At 40.3% G+C, this 21,439-nt stretch overlaps 3 protein-coding genes across 5 annotated transcripts in view; all 3 read right to left on the reverse strand.

The window, feature by feature from the left end:
- The window catches only part of nup93 (nucleoporin 93), a 29,928-nt gene extending 19,104 nt beyond the window's left edge, over positions 1-10,824 (reverse strand). For 2 of the 3 annotated variants that reach the window (XM_086029305.1, XM_086029303.1), the window contains exons 1-4: positions 10,658-10,824; positions 9,980-10,030; positions 9,475-9,657; positions 9,073-9,190 (exon numbers count right to left, since the gene is read on the reverse strand). In XM_086029305.1, the coding sequence (XP_085885431.1) occupies positions 9,073-9,190; positions 9,475-9,653 (297 nt within the window). In that variant the 5' untranslated portion in view covers positions 9,654-9,657; positions 9,980-10,030; positions 10,658-10,824. Of the gene's footprint in view, positions 1-9,072; positions 9,191-9,474; positions 9,658-9,979; positions 10,047-10,657 lie in introns of all 3 variants that reach the window. The other variant, XM_086029304.1, reaches the window with a different exon arrangement.
- A 2,475-nt stretch (positions 10,825-13,299) lies between these two features.
- Positions 13,300-14,322, reverse strand: steep1 (STING1 ER exit protein 1). The gene has a single exon (XM_086028615.1). It carries the CDS (start codon positions 14,177-14,179, stop codon positions 13,502-13,504), a length of 678 nt encoding a protein of 225 aa, XP_085884741.1. The 5' UTR covers positions 14,180-14,322; the 3' UTR covers positions 13,300-13,501.
- Positions 14,323-16,837: 2,515 nt separating this feature from the next.
- Positions 16,838-17,640, reverse strand: mt2 (metallothionein 2). Its single transcript, XM_086027928.1, has 3 exons — positions 17,472-17,640; positions 17,318-17,383; positions 16,838-17,062 (listed from the first exon to the last, which is right to left on the reverse strand). Exons 1-3 carry the CDS (start codon positions 17,494-17,496, stop codon positions 16,971-16,973), a joined length of 183 nt encoding a protein of 60 aa, XP_085884054.1. The 5' UTR covers positions 17,497-17,640; the 3' UTR covers positions 16,838-16,970.
- Positions 17,641-21,439: the final 3,799 nt, after the last annotated feature.

Consider the following 21,439-nt stretch of genomic DNA (forward strand, 5'->3'; position numbering starts at 1 on the left):
AGCATTTTTTTTTTTCCAGGTACTAACATTGTGTTAGTAACAGCACACTGCAATTATCCACAACTATGTATTTCAATTTTTTCGAGAAGCTAACCATGGCTAAAATATGAGGAATGGCCTGCTGTGTTGGTGAAAAAAAAAAAATGGTCAGCATCGGAACAATTTTAATTGCTCTAAAGAAAAAAGAGAAAAAAGCCTGTGCATTTATTATCCTGATACAGATGTGATACACTTCAGCGAGCCAGTCTGTATATATAAAAAAACACCACTTCTTTCATCATCTTTGGCTCTGGGAGCTATCCAATTATTATTCCTGTAATTGATGGAAGGGAAAATTATACGTCTCTTACGGAAACAGGCAGTGCGAGAAGAGCTGCTCATTCGGCCAGAATCTTAAACAGCAGTGACACGTTGAGAAACACAGTAGTATCTCTGCTGCATTTCTACCTCGAATGAACTGCAATAAGCAGCATCACCATTTTTCTGTGCCGTTGTGTTGATGCCAGCTCAATTCGCTCGGCCAATGACTCCACCGAGAAGACATTTTAGCTGCCAAATGCACATTGACAGTGTAGCCCTTGGTGGTGGCTAAAAGCACCATCAGTCTGATATACAAATCCTCTATGTCCGTCTTTCCTTCAATATATGAATGCATTGTCCCAGTTAAAGAAGAACCAATGATTTCCCAATTAGGGATCATGTTTCATGGATTCAAAGTGGGAAATTGTTTTAAAATAATCCACGTTTATTAATGTCTTTAGTGTTGTGAACCTGACACAATGACAATGCATTTACATCATGTATAATTTGGTCAGTACATGACGGCTGAAAGTGACGTGTTCCTCAGTCCGAGACTGAGCAGTTGAGAGACTGCTGTTGTTTCAATTCTACCACGTTCAGGCTCAACCTGTCAAATAAAGCCAGAATGTAGATCAAGTAAAATCATGGAAAAAAAAAAGGAAAACGTGAAGAAACATATATGACAATTGTCAAACGGTCAACATGTTATTTCGGGGAGGCTAGGGATGTATGCTTTCTGAATGCCCCACCCTTATATTGTGCATCCTCGGAGACCTGCTAACCACGGAGAAAGTCACTGCCAAATTGACAATAAAAGCCCACAAGCTTCACTTGCGCAACCACGGTTGGGACAACGCTTAAGTGTTTTAGGACATTACACGGGTAAAATGCGGGTGGATAGTCTTCATATCAATGGAAAATAACAGATGGACTTTTCTGGCATTGTATTCGTTCATTGCAAAGTTTGTGAATTTGTCTCAACCGTTTTTCTTAATTCTAGGCAAAAAGTGGCTATTATAAAGCCCCGCATGTTGAGTAAGTGATGCGTGTCTGTTCTCACGTTTGTTAACGGACACATTGGCTGCTTCAATGCGCCGGCTCATACAGGCCTTCTTTCATAGAGAGTCGGTTGGTCTGCACCTGAAAGCGGCCTATCGGCACTTGCGGGGAAATCTGTCACCGAATGTGTTACACGTATATTCAATATGAGTACAGTGTTTAAATAAAGACTGAAAATAAAGGAGGGAAGTACATTCTGTGCGTGTGGCATCTTGACAGCCATGACACAAAGAGCTGACCAGTGCCCTAAGTGTGCGGGTGAGAAAGGGATACTACACTTCCCAGTTAGAAAAATCATACACCTTCATATACAAATAACAAATGCAAGCAAATATGTTGATCTTATTTTAATCCAACATGTTCAACCAATGACATTTTCATGATCTTAATATTTGTCGGTGATCAATAATGTGTTATAAGCAAAGGAAAGAGCAATGAAGACAAGAGAGATGAGACTTGTGTGAAACAAAGCAGGTACCTGTCTGATGGTGTGTGCGCGGAATCATGTGTGTGGGCAATACTCACTCATGCTCAGTGGCTGCCTGGCAAAAAACAGGACATGTGTGAACGCAGAAGAATTTTCTAAAAAGGTTTCTTTTCTTTGTCTGTGCCGGGGTTTCTGGCCTTTGACAACACAGGAAAGACCCGCGTCGCCCTTCGGTTTCACCACCCCTACGTGTCGTTCCATGCCAGGGCGGCGGCGAGAGCGGCCGCCATTGTGGGGCGTGTTCCCCGTGCCCTGTCTGGCCGGCATGGCGGTGCGCCTGCAGCCCTTTCCTGCCTGAAAGCAGGCCACTGACTATGAACCCGGGAGAAGCGCGTGCAAGTGGCACGGCAAGACTCACCGGAGGAGGTTTTATTGTCAGAGGGCCATACCAACTGCACACGGCAGACACGGGGGGGGATGCATGGGAAGGAACTATGGATTCATATAGGCTGTCAGTTCATACCATCAGCTGACTCCCCCCCTCCCTCGGCCACATATCCTTGCTCTCGTTCACACACTCCCTCACTCCATCCAAGCATCGCTGACAGCCCTCCGCCTCCTACCTTCCTCCATCCCACTCATTTTCTTCTTTTTTATCCATCTATGCATCCTTTCTTCCCATCCCCTCTCCTTCCTCCCTTTTCTCAATGCAATTACAGTAATGGATTTTCCCCCCCTTGGTTGATGGCTTCCGACATCCTGTCTCGAAATGAGGCTAATCGTGCTCTTAAGGGTCATGTTTAGTTAATGAAGGGCTTCTGAGGCACACATGGATGGGGGGGGGGGCTGCACACAAAGCAAACATATTACTCTACACACCACTTGTAGTCACACTCATTCACGGCGGCATATGGCATAGCTGTAGTCGGTATGTGCGAGCCAGCACAAGCTAGAGCGGCAAGCTGCACATGCACATTCATTCATAATCCCGAGAAGAGTGTAGGAGCGAGTAACCGGCCGTCTCTGACACATATACACACATGCGATGTGTCACACACACACACACACACACACACATTCTGTGTAGCTATGTTCATGTAGCGCTGCAGACACTCTGTGCTCAGCCAACTGGATTGGCTGCCATCACTGCTGAAGGATGAGTGTGTATGTAAAAAGCCGGTGGGGTGGGGGCGGCGAGGGCACAGGAGGGGAAAGGATGCAAAAGCAATAGAAGAGAAAATATATCAGAGAATGGAAAAGAGGAGAAAGGGGAGTGAGCAAATGAGAGAATAGCGAGGGACAAGGATAGAGCAGCAAAAAGTGAGATGAGGACACAGAGATGCAATGAATTGCGGTCGGGCGCCATTTTTCCCCAGCAGCAACGCTCTCAGCATTCCACGCCTTATGTTACACTATTCTATTCATTTATCGGGTGCGCCATATTTCCTCGGTTTTGGTTATTACTCGCTCGTATTTACTCCTCTTTCTGCCACTAGTATGTGATGTGACGGCACGGCATGGTAATCCAAAAAACAAAACTTGATTTGAAAAATGTCATTTGCCTTTTCTCTTTATTGAAAGGGGGGGGGGGGGGGACATATCACCCAGTCTGAATCACAGGGCACAATTAGACAACTAAGACAAGAAAAAAGCCAAACCTCAGATCTGTGAAGCAGATGGGTTAAGCAAAAGTCCACTGTGTCACCTAAATTTGGTAACAATTCTTTCCAAAGGAAATCATGTAAATAAGAATATGTTCCAGGATCACACTGATGGCATCATAAAAAGCTATCAACTGTACACGCCATATTTCAGGTAACATTTTCAGATATGAATTGTCATACAAGTGCAAATAAGAACTAGTTAACCACAGTTACTATTAAAGGGAAAAACAATGCAAATGACAGGGTTAATTTGTTTCACATGTATTCACAACTATTACCACAAGTGTAAAAAGGGCCTGAGCTGAGATTAGACACCAGACAGGGTCCAACATTAACCGTAGCCACCACGTGACAGCGTTGGGCCACCCAACGTTCACGGATGCTGGCCTGACTGATGTCATGAATAAATTATAAAATCAACATTATGCTTTTTAAATATCTAATATTCCATATTTTGCCTTTTAGCCACTTAAATTGGTCAAGCCTCTTTGCTCTGTTTTCTTCGATCGGCCACATTCAAAGACGCATTGTGAAGCTGCGTATTCGCGTACATTTTGGCCACTGAGACTACACACTTCACTGTTTCATCCACATGCGGGCATACATATATAATTATGGATTTTGTCGTTACCCGTCTGTAAGCGTCTTGGGGTCGTTTACGCATGTTGAATCGGCGTCGCCAGTCGTGACATTTGGTCACTCCGATCGGCTGTTAGCTAGCAAATCAGCGCTCGGAGCACCAACGGGAAGTGACAAATGCGGAAAAACAGTGAGCACGCCTACGCTGCCTTAATCTTCTCACAAGTACAAGAGCGAGGGTTGATAATGTAAGTATTTCAAAACACCGTGTCAGGAACGTGAGGGTTTATTTCGCGAGGGAGTTCATCGTGAGCGAAGAATATAGCCGAATGCATTGTTTACGTTTATATAATCCGTCCCCGGCCAACAGCTTTCGTGTTGGCTTTTTCTAACCATGAGAAATGGTGACGACCGCCGCCGATGGTATGGAAGGGTATTATACCTCACGCATGCACAGAAGCTACTTTAATCGCTGTCTGTCGTTGCAGTGTATTCCTCCAGCATGACGTGCCGACAGCCGGCCGGATGCCACAGGGGGTAAGCGTCTGTCACTGTTGGCCAGCGTCTTTTTGGTCTATCTAGGCCTTATGAGTTAAGATGTAGAAACCACCCGTTTTTACGCAATATTAATCAGAATGCCGTGTTTAGACTAGTTAAAGCGCATACAACATAATATTGTAAAGAAAATTTTGGGGTTGACTTCCAATTATAGTATTCTTTTGAAACCGGGGCCAGTGCCACCACCCAAACACGCTTAATGCTCGACTCTCTCAATCTTCCAACTATGAGGTAGATGTCGATTCATTGCGCTGAATTTTATTTGATTTATTTTTTGTTAAATTCCAAACTGTACAACTTCAAGGGCAATCAATGTCAGAGGTTCTGCTGTATATAACAACGCCGAGGCACAATGAACATTTTAAAGCTGAAGTTTTCCATTGAAACATAATACCGTACATGAGAGAAACATGCACATCAGCAGCCAACACTCTTAAACCTGCAATCTGGAACTCTGACACTCCATAGCTTTCTTCATAAAAATCCTTTTTAATTTGCGTTCACTCAAGCAGAAAAATCATTTACACAGCTATTCCCTTGATGTAGTTCTGTGTGTTTCACAGGAACCAGAGCAGCATGTATTAGGTCACTCAAGCCTGACACACTAGAACAAGCATGCACTTGCAGTGTTTACTTTTAGCTTGATGAACTGGATAACTAAACCATCGCGACCAACTGACATAGCATGAGATGGTCTGGATAAATATTGTTTATTATTATTATTTGTATTTTTTTTTTACCATTCATACATTAATATCATCAAAATAAGGTGTTGTTGCTACTTCTTGAGGTGTAAAGGATTTTACTTGTAGTAACCGGCCGGGGGGGAAATTATTTCATACCTAAACAACAGACTGCTAACAATTCAGGAAGCATTGTTGAACAGTCACAAAGCTCCATGTTGATGCACTTACATTTGTTTCAGGTTCAAGTTTCTATTGTGACTATGGGTGTAACGGTATGCTAAATCACATTTCGGTTCGGTTAGTTTTTTGGAAAGCTCGGTTCGGTATATTTTCCGTACAAAAAAACAGATTTTTTTTAAATAAATATGTTTATTTTGAAAAGGTGACAAGTAAATGGGACATTTGTTTTGAAAAAATAAATAAAAGCGAACCATTCTGGTGATGTTCTAAGGAATTACACCAGAATAAAAAATACACTAACAATAAAGATCTCTTAATTTTGTAAATTATTAAGACACTGAAATCTTTAAATACTTAGCAAGCAACAGCCTATGACCGTGACGCATCTAAGTATTCAAGTTAAAGACAAGTTGTCATTACAGTACATAGATACACTTTTTGTGATGAAAAAAAAATACATACAATAACAGTTACAATTATTGCTAATTATATTAAAACTCTTTTTATAATGAAAAAAATACAGTAACTTTAAAAAGTCTTTATGAAATTGTATACACTATTTAGGCATTGACATTTTTGAATGTTGAATAGCATATTGTAACGAATCGGGTTATCTGTGTTGTGGTCGGAATTGTGTGTTGCTGAGTTGTTATGTTTCCGAGGTTCATGAATGTATCGTACGGCAAGCGAGTGGAGCAGTGGAGAAAGAACAGCACGAGCAGTTGTACTTGGATTAATAAAAACGTGATAATTAAACCACGTCTGACGGCGTGTTCATGGAAGACGTTACAATATGATAAATCTCGCTATTTAAGTTTGACGTTTTTGCTCCCTCGTCTAAGAAGCATTCACAGTCAGATGATGCCTTGCATGTTAGACGTGCTATCTGCAAAATGCAAAGTGGACCGAACCGAACATGCCATACCGAAATGTATTAATACAACCACGTGTACCGTTACACCCCTAATTGTGACGCTGTGTTTGTGCAGCTGAATTTGAAGAGATTATAGTAGGGTTCCATAGACTCAGCTACATTTCAATTTTGATAGTGTGCTTTTTAAATTTTATATGAATATAAAATGTTTCATGAAGATAATTCAAATGATGTAAAATAAAAAAGAAAGACATTTTCTCTGTGCACGTGTGTCTGTGCAAGTTTTGAAACTGTCTGTCACTAAAGATCAAGCTCAGCTCGTTTGTTGATTCAAATTCAAATTACATTTACTTATTTGTCCAATTCATCGGTAATCTGTATTTTTTTTCTGTCAACAATTGCTATCGGCATAAAAAAGAAAAATCCATATTTGTGGGGTCCTACGCAATGTCATCAACAACACTCCTGCACTGATTCGGTTCTATGCTTCATAAATTATCATACTATGACTTGTAGAGTGGCCATGTTACACAATGGTAACGTTTGTGCTTAACCTTCTTCCTGGAAGCTGCTTGCTAAAGTGAAGTGGTGGTTTGCCTCCACACAAAGAGGAAATTATTCTTGTCAATTAGATCGTGTGTGTGTGACTGCGTGTGTGCGTGCATGTGTTTGTACGCATAGTACTGTACTCCAAAGCTGCCAAAAAGATAAGTGCACTACCGGTCAATCAGTTGGTCAAAAGCATCCAGACGAATTTACATCCGGTGCACTAAGAGGAGACAAAGATGGAATTGGGGAGAAAAAAAACACTTAAAGTGGAAGTCAACCCAAACATATTTTTTCAAGAATATGTTCTATGCAGGCCCACTAGTTGAAACAAGGCAATATGATTAATATGAAATATGAGTTAAGGAGCAAAATGCAGCCGGTTTTTGGCCATGAGGGGGCCGTTTTTAGCAGGCGGCCATTTTGCCACTTCTGTCTACTGAAAATGATATCACAACTACCCAGGATTCAGGTAACGTCCAATCACAGCTCACCTGTTTTCTGATGCTGAGCCATGATTGGTTGTTATCTGAGCCCTGAGCATCTGTGATGTCATTTTCAGTCAACAGAAGTGACAAAATGGCCGCCCGCTAAAAACGGGTGGACTTTGCTGCTTAACTCATATTCCACAAACACAATACTGTATTAATCAGAATGCCATATTTAGACTAGTGAAGGCACTTAGAACATATTATTCCAACTAATTTTTTTGGGTTGACGATAAACAGGACCAGGGATGGGAAACTTATTGCACTTTAAACAAACTGACAACGCTTCTTATGAAGAAAAACGGTTTTGTGTACTTTTGTCATTTTCATCCACTCCTTAGTTCCCAGGAAGCATTGTGGCATGAAACACTGTACTCTTTCCATCATAAGGTCATTAATAGTGCTATCAAACTTATTGTGGTATTGGGCGGTAATTAAATTTTGTTATTGATTGCGTCAAAATATATGACGTGTTTAAAGCATGCGCAGAATGACCGCCATGCATAATCCCACTCAGTGCAGTGCAGTGCAGTGAGCGGCAGAGCGGACACGTGCGTGTGTAAATAGTAAAGCAGGTAGGCCCTCTGGGTGGGGAATTCATATTCTTAGAAAATAGAGATGGAACAATAAATAAGCAGGTAGTCATTTGCACTCGTTGCGAACGGTGATGTACAGTTTCCCGCGGCTTGCGGATGTCGCCCGCGGGCGTAGAAAGAAGCATTTCAGAAAGAAGAGGGCATCTTTAAATCTCAGAAATGTGAATAAGTTGGTTTGCCTCAGCAACTGGGGCTGAGTAGAGAAGAGGGCTGTCTTGTTTTGTGTGAATAAAGTCAGTTAATCTAACACACAACGTGCTGATAACTGTATTGCTTCTCACTCACTCTCATAGTAGAACAGACAGAGGTAACACTAGGGCTGAACGATTTTAGGAAAAAATTGTATTGTGATTTTTCTGACTGATATTGCGATTTCGATTTCATTTGCGATTTTCTTGAAATCAAGCTTCAGTGCAATAGTCACAATGTACAGTAACATTTACAAACATGACACAAAAAGCCATTGTACCATCAAAAAAATTAAAAGCTATTACTCTAATAATGCAAGGACACTAAAGCGCTTTTGTGAGGGATGCAGTCCTGTTTCAAGTTTTTAAAAATGGTTCAAGTAAAGTTTTACTGTACTACTTGCCGTCAAGTATAAGTATGCATTTATGTGCAATTGTGTGTATAAAAATCATATTTTAACCCCAAAAGGTTTTACATTTTGTGCTAATGTACATGTTCTTTGTACATAAGTCAATAGAGAGAGCGAGAAAGAGAGCGAGAGAGAGCCAAAATTGCACATAAATGCATATTTATACTTGACGGCAAGTAGTACAGTAAAACTTTACTTGTACAGTAAAACGTTACTTTGTTTGTAAATGTTACTGTACATTGTGACTATTGCACTGAAGCTTGATTTCAAGAAAATCGCAAATGAAATCGAAATCGCAATATCAGTCAGAAAAATCACAATACAATTTTTTCCTGAAATCGTTCAGCCCTAGTGTTACCTCTGTTTTACTGCGAGAGAGAGCGAGAGAGAGAGTTTTATATAGAGTATTAGTCACAGGACCAGGCTAACTTTGAAAAAAGGTGCAACTTATAGGCTAAAAAATACAGTAATTGATATCAATGCGAAGTGGTGAACCAGCCTCTTAATTGAGTCCTACCTGTATGTCAGTGTCTTTAACTGGCTCCAGGGGCTCAAAGGTAGTAGCCGCACTTAAACTCTCCAGTCGTTGAGAAATGTGGAAGATGTCCAAACCTCTGGAACCGAGGAGGATAGACCTGAGGTGTGGATAAAGAAATTGGCCATGAATAAATGTGATAGTGGGATACAACAAAGATTACTGTCGCTTAGCCTGGTGTCTATGAGAAGACAAAATAGACTGTGGCTGTGGTGTCAGTCAGCCAAGTTCAAATGAACATGTTTACAGGAACATTATATTACGTATAGAAGTTAGCAGCAGAAAAAAAACATGTTGGAAAGTTCATAAAGGTATCACATCAAACAATGTCAAAAGGTAATTTTGACAGCTACATTTGAATTCATATGCAGGCAAAGTCCTTACGCTTTTACGTCCGCAGCATCCTGTGATGTTCGGGTGAGCGTGCGTGACCGAAGTCTCTCCCCTGCCTGTTGGATCTCCTGAAGGTTCCTCTCAACATGCGGCAGCTCCGACACGGCCTCCGTTTCCGCAGCCAGCTGCTCGGCCTGCTGCAGCAGCTCCCCAAAGCCCTCTGCATCCATGCCTCTGTGGGGCAGAATATGTGCTAAAAGACAATACTTGCCATCTACAAGGTAAATCACAAAAGTAGGTTTGATGGCATTGTTGTATTTTAAGAATGTCCATAAATCTTTTTTTTTTTTTTAATAAATCATGCTTATCTTCATTAGGGTAACCATGCTGGAGCCTATTCCAGCTGATTAGATGCATGCAGTGGGGTACATACTGTATTGGTTGCCAGACAATCACAGTAGTCTTCAATGTGGTTAACCAATTGTATACAGAATAAGTGTGAATGGTAGGTCGCCTGTATGTGCCATGCAGTTGTCAGATGACCAGTCCAGGTTACCTGGCCACGCGGACAATGTCAGCTGGAAGAGGCGCCTGCTCACCCGTGACCCTGAGGAGGACAAGAGCTTCAGAAAATGAATGGATGTTATTCCAACAAAAACATGCATTTGGTTGAGCTCAAAACAAATAGTAGGGAAACGCATATAACATAATTTAGATAACCACATTCAAAGAATAATTCAATTAATTTGAAAGTCCTGACATTTGAAGTGATAAGTTGCTACTTATCATGGTAAAAGGCCTCTAGGAAGTAAAACCATCTATCCATCCATTATCCAAACTGCCGTTCAATCCAACTGGACCTTGATGGGGAAAAAACTCCTTTGACAGTTGTCAACACTCTTGCAACTCTCGCGCGCATTGCTGTCACATTAAATTGGCACTAGCTAGCACACTGCTAATATATTCTATCATAATCAAGACCAGCAATTTCTGCTTTGTGTGTACACAAACAAAGGCAGTTATGACCAAAACACTGAGATTTACAACCTAGATGCCACATTGATCTCGTTTTGATGTGCGGCTTAGTGTTACTGTAAGCGAGTTAGCCTTTCGAAGGCAAATCGCTATTAGCATGCGGGCTAATGCTAACTCACATGGACAAGGAATAGCTCAAGATCAAAATACTTATTGCACCTTTTTGCACATAGTCACAGGGAGACCACTATTTCTTTACCTGCTGTTGGAGACGGATTACAGAGTGGACTCTTTGGGACGTAATGTTAAAAAAAATCACTCTTATATTCACCAGTAGACCATGCAGCGTCGTAGTGTATGTTATTTGCCCCGGCACTTCAGCGGGCGAAGCTGATTGGACGAGGCAGCAAACCCGCACCGGATATCACACTTGCTCGCCTTCTTCAATGGACAGGATTAGAGCTCGATACTCCATCAGCTGGTCTACAACAGTACTGCAGAAAATTGCCCAACAGGTTTGTGAAACAATTATCAAAACGTCAAACACATTTTCTTCACATCTAAGAATCACAAGATAAACTAGCATCTTTACTTAAATACTCATTCAAATTGATGCTTAGGTGTCGTTTTGTCACTGTCCTTGTCCATCCATTGTTAAATATACCATGTCCCTGAACAAATCATATACTGTAGCTGTGTTCTGAAAAACACTCCAAGCAACATTTCTGATTCAGCTAGTCTGTTTTAGCTAGTCTGTGACCAACTGGTTGCTCTGTGCAGTTCGTACAGTATTTTTTACAATGTCCAGTTGTCTAGAAAAGCATCATATAACTCTGATACATTATTATTATTATTATTATTATTATTAATGATAATAATAATGTTATATTACATAGAAATCTACCAATTTTGTAAGGAAGAAATGCCAAATATATTTAAAACATTTATGTGTTTATTGTTTTTACTTTTCAATATCAACAGCGGCTAACTTATTTTTACAACTGTGTGACAGTTAAGAATAACATGCACAAGGCAACTCAGAGAAAAAAACGAGGGTGCAAAAAAAATCTATAAAAGTTAACCAGCAGCTCGATCACTTTTTTTAATGTTAAATGTTAATGTGTTGATCGGTGTAATTGACAGTAGTTGGGTCTCTAGTCCCTGCCGACACTTCAAGAGTAACATTAAAGCACATGATCTTTTATCGTCTATTTTTGAAAAAGACTAAGCTCTAAATGTTAAATCTAAACATTTCGAGTGAAACTACTAGTCCTAAACAAGCTTACTCATTTGTGATGGACTTCATAAAATTGAAAATGACAAAGTGAGCCCTCTAGTGGCTAACTGTAGCGACTACAGGTCAAAGGTCCAACACCAACACCAACACCCTTCATAAAACTCAGAAGTACTCGTCAAATAAAGTTTCCTCAAATATGTTTTTCCATTTGAGGTATTTACCATCACTATAAACATGTCCAAGAGTGCATTAACCCAGATAAGATGTTTGTTTATTTGACACTATAAAAACTCCTCATTGACCGTTAAATTTGGGTACAGTACTTCCGCAAAAATTTTGAATTTGCACGTTAGGTAAATAATTTACTTTGACTCAGAACATTTAGATTGATATTTAACGTATAATGCATTTTAATTTAGTTTTTATATTTTAGATATATTTACATTACACTTCCATTCAGCATTTTAGATTTAAAGGGACACTTGTGCGGACAGAACATTGGCACTTATATTATAGGTATGCATGTAAAAATGACATCAGCACTAAAATTCACCCCCCTAAAAGAATCTGTAATGATTTAAGGGCAGTTTTGGGATGAGATTTACGACAAATTGTCACGTCCCCTTTTGGAGCTCGGCTTGCTATATTTTCCGTCTCATCTGCCTACGTCACAGCAGGGAGGCCATTCATTGTTATATTGCTTAGTTTGAAACAGCAACCAGTAAAAATATAAAAGCGTTCTGACATATATTTTGGCTCAAACATGAACTCATATGTGAAAACGTCATTATCACCTCAACAAAAAAAAAAAACGTACCTGTCGCTTCTTCACTTACACAGGTTGAAGCAGACAAGAGCATGAATGTGCACACGAACCCCGTGGCGTCTGGTTGAAGTTTTCGGACATGTAGCTACGCTAAAGTTTTATTAAGTCTCAGGAGGCAGCCATGCAGCCGGCAGCCAGGCATGGCCGTTTTCCCCCCACGGCAGTCCACTGCAGTGGTGTTAAAAGTAACAGCAAGGTAGCAATTAGCTTTCGATTGCTAAACAGGTGAGGTGAACACAACAAAAACAGCTTCTTAACATCAAGTCATGCAGCTCCTTGTCGTCGACTATGTTCATGTCCGGCACGGCTTCAGCTCGCACTACGAGTGGGCGTCATTCATAAAAGTTAAAATGCAAGCTAATATAATTCTCCTGATAAAAAATAAACGGAGCTTGTTATTGAAAAACGGACCACCCTAGCTGGATGATCCCTTTAATGTCTACTGCAGGTACTGTAAAGCATTTAAACTTTTAATTCAGTTATTTAATATATCAAAGTTGACAAATGGAAAAGTACAAAAAAAGTCACTCTCCAAAATTCACATCAGTGTTTGAAGCCCTATGTGTCAAAATGCAGCTGTTTTTTGTTTTTGTTAGCATGAGCCACGTTACAAATTGCCACACTCCCTAGCCTTTTATTTTTCACTAGAAGACTATTAGGTAAGTGCTTAACATTTATCTACTGGCGTCCTCGGTTTATGACGGTCATAGCCTATCACCAACCTACACTAACAGTAGTAAAGTCATAACGCTAACAGTAGTAATTACGTGACGACGTAGTGATGTAAACACTCAGTATTGCAAAACAGTGTGGGTGTCATTTGGACAAACAAACAGCATTTTCTTTAAAACACCAAACAGTTTATTTGGTCTAAGTACTAAATAAAATTGAGAAAATCCATGCACCGTATTCAGAGAGGACATCCTCACCACTATACACTGTGCAGCCCAACAAAATAACACTTTCAACAAAATGTCCCACAGAAGTCCTTTTGCATTGAGACTGACTTCACAGAGCTTGTGTCCTTCATCAGGCTGCGTCTACTTGAACTGATTGTCAATGAGGGTGCCCTTCATTTTGGCCCTCTTGGCCTCCAACTCAGCCAGCTCCTGAAGCCTCCTCTTGCTCATGCCTTTCCTCTCCAGTTGCTTCTCGATCACTTTGGCGTTCTGGGCATAAGAGTCGGCCACCTCTCTGGCCTCGATCTCTTCCTCCTCTTCGTCGATGGTGGACACAGTGACGGAGCTGAACTTGCCCATGTCTTTGGTTCGCTTCGTCATCATCACGCGGACCTTCTTGGGAGCCTCGGGCTGCTTTTGACTGTACACGCTGGTGTTACCGATCCCCTGTCCAAATTTGACCACGGCTCCTTCCACGACGAAGGTGGCCTGTGTGTTTTTCTCCTGGTGCTGGTAGAAGAGCAGCAGGCCGCACTTGCCGCACTTTTTGCGGTATTGCCTCTCGATGCCCTCGACTCTTTTAATGTACGTGTTGTCGTCCTGCTCCACGTTGCAGAATTTGTGCGCGTGTTTGACGGCGTCGATCACCCGGGCTCGATCTCGGGGTCTCATGGGGAGCTTCTCCAGCTGGCAGTCCAGGACCAACACCATCTGCCCGCACAGGCAATAATAGACATGAAGGGGCTTTTCTCCGTCGTCGTACTCCTCTCGGTCTCGCGTGTCCGAGCAGACAACACTTCTAGACACAACCTTCGGCATGTTGGTTTACTTTCCAAGTATAATATTTAGTGCAAGTAATTCGCTATTGCTTAACCGCCATGGAGACCGCGTCAAGTCAAAAGTAAACGCATACATAGGTGTAACGCAATACTTCCTTTCCGGTGTGCGGTACCTTAATGTTTCCTACAGGGAACGAAAGTTGGTCCAAAACTTCCGTTCCGGAGTTAGATAAAATACTGTACAGTACTGTACAGCAAAAACCTTCCGGATTTTATTTTATTTTATTTTATTTTACGGTTGCACATTTTCTACGTTTTAATAACGTTTATATGATTTACGTGCTGCACACACCTACCATTAGAAGCATTTTTCACTCTTCTCATCAAAGTCATAAAATTCCAGATCATCAGATGCTTGTAAAACAGTTTACCAACATTTCCCAAGCCAAGGCACACATACCTTAGAAAAATCCACCACACAAAAATGTCACAAAAAGTGGATACACAGGTTCATTCTAAGTGATTAACAAAATCATTTTGTAGTCCCTTCAGACCTGTAGCTCTTACTTACCTGGTCATGAAGGTCTTTGAAAAAAAATCATCACAAATTACATTAGGGATTTGATACAAGACAAATTGGACTTTCCAATTTGCCTATGGGGCTGGTAGGGGTGTTGAGGATGCTATATGCACTCTTGAATATTGTGCAAGGCCATCTGGGTGATGTGATTCATTTTGCACGGTTGCTTTTAATTGTTTTTTCGTCAGCTTTTAATGGCATATAACCTCACATTTTAGCAAATCAGCTCACCAGCACTCACAATGTTGACCACAGGCTAGTTTGCTGGTTGATGGAATTTTAACAGATAGACCTCAGAAAGTAACAGTTAATGGTGTTTTATCAGATGCTCTTTTATCTTCCACTGGATCCCCACAAGGATGTGTTCTCTCATCTTTTATTTGTTTTATATACAAAAGTTATCAAAGGGATACGTGTCAGAGTCATCAAAGGGATAGATTCATCATCAAATTTGAAGATAATTCTGTAATTGTGTCACTTTTAAACAATGATGACCTTGATCATGGTAATGTTGTTAATCCTTTTAGCGATTGGTGTGATCGTTCTTTCTTAGAAATCAATGTTTCTAAAACAAAGGAGATGGTCATTGATTTTAGACAGAAATCTTCTCCTCCTTATCCATGGCCAGCCGGTGGGGGTAGTGGAAAATTACAAAAAGGATAACTCTTGACACCAAGCAAACTTTTGATTCCTACATTGACTCGGTTTGTGCTAAGGCCCATCAGCTAATGCACTTCTATAGGAAGCTGAGAGGTTTTAATGTTGATTCTGTTTTCATGAAAATGTTTTATTCTTGTTTTACTGAGTCCGTTTTAACATTTTCGTTTATCTGCTGGTTTGGATCCCTTACTTGTAAAAACAAAAAGTGCTTGCAACACATTGTTAAGATGTGCAGTAAGATTGAAGGCCTGAATTTCCAGGAACTTTCCTCTCTTTATCAAGCGAAAGTAGTAGCAAAGGCCCATTCCATCACAACAGACTGCCGTCATCCTTTGTCTGCTGAATATAAACTGTTGCCATTAGAGCGCAGATACTGTATGCCCAGATGCAGGATAAACAGATTTAAGAACTCATTCATACCAGTTTTCCATTTAAATAGTATGGCATGACACTTGTATACTTTGCCTATGTTTTGTGTGCGAGTGGATTATTGATGGGTTTTTTTATGTTGACTGCTGGCTGTAAAAGGAATTGCCCCTTGGGGATAATAAAGTTCACCTTGACCTCGACCTGAAGGAAAGTTGAGTTTTTTGTTAATGGTTTGAACAAAGTTTGAATAAATGTTAAAACTTGCAAAATTCCATCTATACCATTTATCACTCAGGTCGCAGATGTGTTGGACCCTATCCCAGCTGATTTCAAACGAGAGGCCCTGATCTGGTCGCCAGCCAATCTCAGGGCACACAACCACTCACACATTCAGATGATAATTTGGATTCTGGAATGGTGGAAGTGCCCAGAAAAGCACAGGGAGAACACGCAACTCCACACAGGAATGCCAGAGCCCAAACCTGAACCCCAGTCTTAGAACTGTGAGGCAGATGTTTTAACCACTGCAGACATTGTATTACATTTCTTTTCTGCCATCAAGTGGAAAAGAATTTAATTCTATCACTATTGGAAGGGATAGATGGATAAAAAATACATTAGTAATTTTTGTTTTTTTAACCACAAGTGAAATTGGAAAATTTCTTACTGCACATTGGTTGGTTATCACTGCTTTCAAGGATTTTCGTGATTTATTCTGACCAATTTTATTGTGGAGTTTTTTAGTCCTCAAAAGTTAATGAACCATTCTGATCAGTTCAAGGCGGATGGCAGCAGTGCGAAATGGGGCCAAGCAACCATACATGTAGGGGGAAAAAAAATGAGCAAAGGGTTTGAAGATCTAGATTTGTTCAAAGTAATTCAGCACTTTAGTTTCACCTCAATGAAAACTCACAATTAGGAGTTTGCACAACAGATGCTTAACCATTTTAATTCAGAGCTCATCCACCTTTGTCAAAGTACTTTTAATTCAAACATGTTTGGCAGAAACTACAGTACCGTGTAGTGTAATTTTATAAACCTAGTTAAAATTCCCAAGCTACCAGTAAAAAAAGATGTACACCAACCGAATTCATATTAAGGAAAACATTTATTTCAGTAATGAACAACAGATACAAAACACATTAGACATAGCAGGTACAATTAAGTGAATCAAATGAAGGTTCCATCCTTCCATGAAGGGAGGGATGAGGTCAGACACGTCTCACTGACAGCAGCTAGTGTCACATGTCTTCCCTTTGCACACGCAGCCCGATGCACATTTGCTGCATCCGGAGGGGCAGCATGGGCAGCAGCCTGCAAGAGGGGGGAGTTGCATTTTGTCATTGTTATTTAACTCATTCAGTACCCGGCATTTACAGGCCCTCTTTCACCCTAACGTTTGAAAAAAAAAAATTGAAAAACAAATTAAATGGCTGGACTGTGAGTAAGACAAATGTGTCTTTGGGATTGAATTCGCTAAGTGTGAAAACGGCAAATTTAAATACATTTTGAAAGACATTAAAAATATCCCCTCGAGGTAGTTCAATTTAACTATCAGATTTGACTCACTCTTCTTGCACGTGGTGCAGGAGCAGTTGGTGCAAGCACATGATCCAGCGCATTTGCAGGTTCCAGCTGCACACCAAAAATAATCAAGGTCATAACACGATTCACAAGCTAGAAACATGCCACATGGAATTGACATTTCTTAGACGATACTCACTCTTGGAGCAGTCGCAAGGGTCCATTCTGTAGGCTGGTCGGTTGCTTTAAGCTTCCTTGGAGAGATGTGCAGGTGCTTGGTTGATGTCGTTGTTGTGGAAGGCGCCCAAGAAGCTGCTCTTTTATAGAGTCCAATGAGCATCGGGGCCGTGTGCAATATGCGTTTGTTACGAACGATTACAAAGAGTTTGTGCACACGACCTTTTATTTCGTGCAGTAAATGAGAGCAGAAATTCAACTCAGGCGAGTCATGGTGTGTGTGCTCTGAATATTACGTAATCGCATTTTCTCCCTGGGGTCATTCAAATATTACTGTTTATATGGAAAAACGTCTTTATAAATACATTTTAAAAATAAATTCACAGTTAAGGTAATGACTGTATGAAGTTCATTGGTGTGGAATTTATATGGTAATACAGTTTATTCAGTTTTGTATGACCATACAAATATTTCAATTTGTATTCATAGTATTGTTAATTATAATGTTGATTCGGATTGAACTTTTTATCGCGGAAAAATAAGAGATATTTTCCAATCTGAGTAGCATCAAAACACGGAGCTGCACACGGCACATGAACGCCCCCTATTTGCACACAGCTGTCTCAAGGTGCACGTGAGCAAAAACAGTCAACAGGCTGTTGTAGTAAGAGGTGCTGCCTTCAAGGACCGTGTGCAGTGGGAAAATAACAGACTCATTCACATGCGCTTGTGTACGGGAGAAGTGGGCGTTTATCAAGAGGACGTGACAGACAGATTTTCTCGATACAATTTGAAAACAGCATTAATAGTGTAACTTGGGTTTGAAGATCGAGTCTTTGAACGTGTTTTAGGAAACATGAAAGAGAATGTCTTTCATTTCTTTTGTGCTTTATGACAAGAACATTCCTTTCGTTTTGCACTCGCCACAGATTTACTTCCTGCAATTTGCCAATATTCTCAAATCCTGATTAGTCATCTCATCATCATCTGACCCACATGCGACGGAAAGGTTCAAGACGCTCCCACTCTTCCTCTTAACAGGCAATCTAAACCTTCGATTGACCTACCTGAAATATGCTTACCTCGACCATGCTCCATTAGACGATCTTGACAGTTGATGATTATTTTAAAATAATGAAAAGAATGAATAATAAAGTTTCATTGCCACTTACCAACTGCGGGCAAGAAAAAAAACAGTTGTGGTGGAAACAACATCGGTCCATCCACTCCATATTAAACACGCACAATGTTGAATTAAATCAGTCAAAACATTCAAATATTAAGGTAAAGTAGATGGATATCCAAGGATGTTATACCAGAGATGGCTATTCCGTCCCAGGACGGATGCCTATTTTGGGGACGGAGGACGAGGCGGACATACTAAGCAAGGACGGAAGTGGGTTTTGGCCGTCCCTGTGTTTGTAACCTAATTAAGTCAAGTACCGACGGATGTGTTGTGTTGGGTTCTTTTAAAAAGAAAGACCACTGTTCTCTTCTGCAATACCACACTCACAGGTATTTGGTTCAAGACATGTAATACCATGGATTACGCCATAGGACGCCCATTTCATTGACGAGGAAAAAGGTGGGTAGCAATTTTGTTTTGTTAACTAACTGTTAACATTTAGTTAACAACGGACTGACGGAATGTAAGGACGGAAGCTCTTTTAAAGAGGGAGTCAACCCAAACATTTTTTCAAGAATGTGTTCTATGCAGACCCACCCATATTGTGTTTGTGGAACAAATGCAAGCGTTTTTAGCCAGCTCAGGAGGCGGCCATTTTGTCACTTCTGTCCACTGAAAATGACATCACAGTTGCTCAGGGCTCGGATAACGACCAAGCTGAGTCATGATAGCCAATGTAACACCCTAGGCGAGCTTTTATTTGGCGCCTCCCTCCATTGATGATTTACATAGGCTTACAAGAAAAGTTGAATTTTTAACATTGACTTTAAAAAGATAACATCGCACAATTTAAAATATAAAATGGAACATTATCGTCATTCCAAGACAGTTTAATTACTGTCAAACAACAACTTGAATTCTGTTTCTTCCAGTTTTCCTCTTCTTTTTTTCTTCCCTGTACTCTGGATAGCTTTGGTAATTTTGACATGTTCGCACAGTTATCTGGTGTCACATCTATACATTTCAGTGATTTGGTGCCCCCTCCAGCAGGTTCGCCTGTGCCCAGGAACCAGCCCTCACCATGAGCTATTAAAAAGCAAAAACGTAAACAGTAGATGAATGTTAGGGAATACTGTACTGTTAAAATGTCCTCAGTTGATGTGTAATGTTCTGCGTGCGTTTTTCTCTGAGTTCGCAATAAATACGTCACGTTTGGCTGAACAAACTTAATATATCCGTCGTCCATTCTTCCCAATGCATCGTTAAGCTGCAACAAACTTAACAAGGAAGCATGACACCAGCTTCAAAATATTGACGAGGTTGTTGACAGCAAGTCCGAGCGAGCAGTCGCCTCACATTCCACACAATTTAACTTGTTTACTTCACTGTAAAATTGGGAGATAAGAGGGGGAAATGACTCATTGGGAATTGTGCGGGAGATAGGGTTGAACTTTGGCAGTCTAGTTACTGACAATGAGTTGCATTAAAGCAGGGGTCCCCAAACTTTTAATCTATGAGGGCCACACAACTTTTGCCTTCTCGGATAGAGGTCCGGGGTCAGTTTGTAACAGAAAAATTGTGACAATCACAGGGGTGCCTAAACGTAAACATTTCTTGTTTTCCAGAAAGCCACACATAACCAAATATTAATAACCCTTTCCGGGATCTTTACAGAAAGAAAGTCAGGAAATATATAAAATAATAGCACTATTAATTAAATAAATAACACAATTTATAAATAATAACCAAGTAACCCTCTCTGAGGTCGTCACAGAAAAAAATCAGTAAATAAATAACACTACAGTATGTGAAATAGAATTATACTATTTATGAAATCAATAAAAATCAAATAATCCTTTCTGGGTTCTTCACAGAAAAAAAAGGTCAGGAAAGAAATAACACTTTGTGAAATAGATAACCAAATACCCTTTTATGGGTTCTTCAGAGAGAAAAAAAAATAAAGTTAGAAAATATATAATATCACTGTTTATTAAATAAATAATTACTCGTTTTGGACATCGTGTGAATTTGGACGATTCTGGTTCCAGTTCTTTGATTCGATTCCAGTTTCTAATTATTCTCAATTCCAATTCTTGACAAAAAAAGGACAAGTTATTTTTGGACAAATCGTATCAACTTCTCTGTACTTTAATTTAATGAACTGTTTACTGTTTGTGAACATTAGTATGAGTTACTCAAAGGGCTATTTTTAACTAGTATATTTATTTGTATATTTTCAATGTTATTATTCACAAGAGCGTTATTTTCGAGAACCTAAATAAAACACAATAATGCAGCAGTTCATTAAAGTACTGTACGCTACTCAACACCGATTGCTGAGCTCACCTAATGTTGTTTTTATCTAGAAAGAAATCTACATATGACAAACATGACGCTGCATTTTAAGGGCAAGCAAAGAAAATGTATTTAATCCAAGCAGTCTACATAAGACATAATGCTGTATGTGTGTATACAAATGCATGTATATGTTGCAGCTGTGCATATACTATTAACCATAGATGGGCACTTTACCCTTTTTTGCCTGTCCATCATCCGTCCGCGACCTGGGTGCCCTTCCATCCTCGTCCCTCCGTCGTCCTTTTAACGCCCTTCCGTCCATACATTCCATGCGTCCGTCCACAAAATGGCCGGACGGACGGATCGTTCCGTCCTTGGGATGGAATGCCCATATCTACATTGCACATCAAACTAAAGTGTGATTGTTACACCAATTTACTGAAAAATAATGAATAACAGCATACGGTGTTTGAGAAAAATGCAAAAGAGCCGACTGGTGACGACCACACCGGCTGCCTTTAGCACTACAACTACACCGGTTGTTCTCAACCTATGATGCATTATTA

Source organism: Filicampus tigris, chromosome 4, assembly GCF_054856515.1.
Source record: "Filicampus tigris isolate MCC_2025a chromosome 4, RoL_Ftig_1.0, whole genome shotgun sequence".
NCBI classification, from domain to species: domain Eukaryota; kingdom Metazoa; phylum Chordata; class Actinopteri; order Syngnathiformes; family Syngnathidae; genus Filicampus; species Filicampus tigris.

Bases quoted from the DNA above. Each gene is read 5' to 3' on its own strand.
- mt2 (XM_086027928.1), bottom strand. From the start codon at position 17,496: ATGGACCCTTGCGACTGCTCCAAGA. The intron at 17,384-17,471 runs GTGAGTATCGTC...TTTGGTGTGCAG, and splicing joins CCCTTGCGACTGCTCCAAGA to CTGGAACCTGCAAATGCGCT. The intron at 17,063-17,317 runs GTGAGTCAAATC...CCCCTCTTGCAG, and splicing joins CTGCACCACGTGCAAGAAGA to GCTGCTGCCCATGCTGCCCC.
- steep1 (XM_086028615.1), bottom strand. From the start codon at position 14,179: ATGCCGAAGGTTGTGTCTAGAAGTGTTGTCTGCTCGGACACGCGAGAC.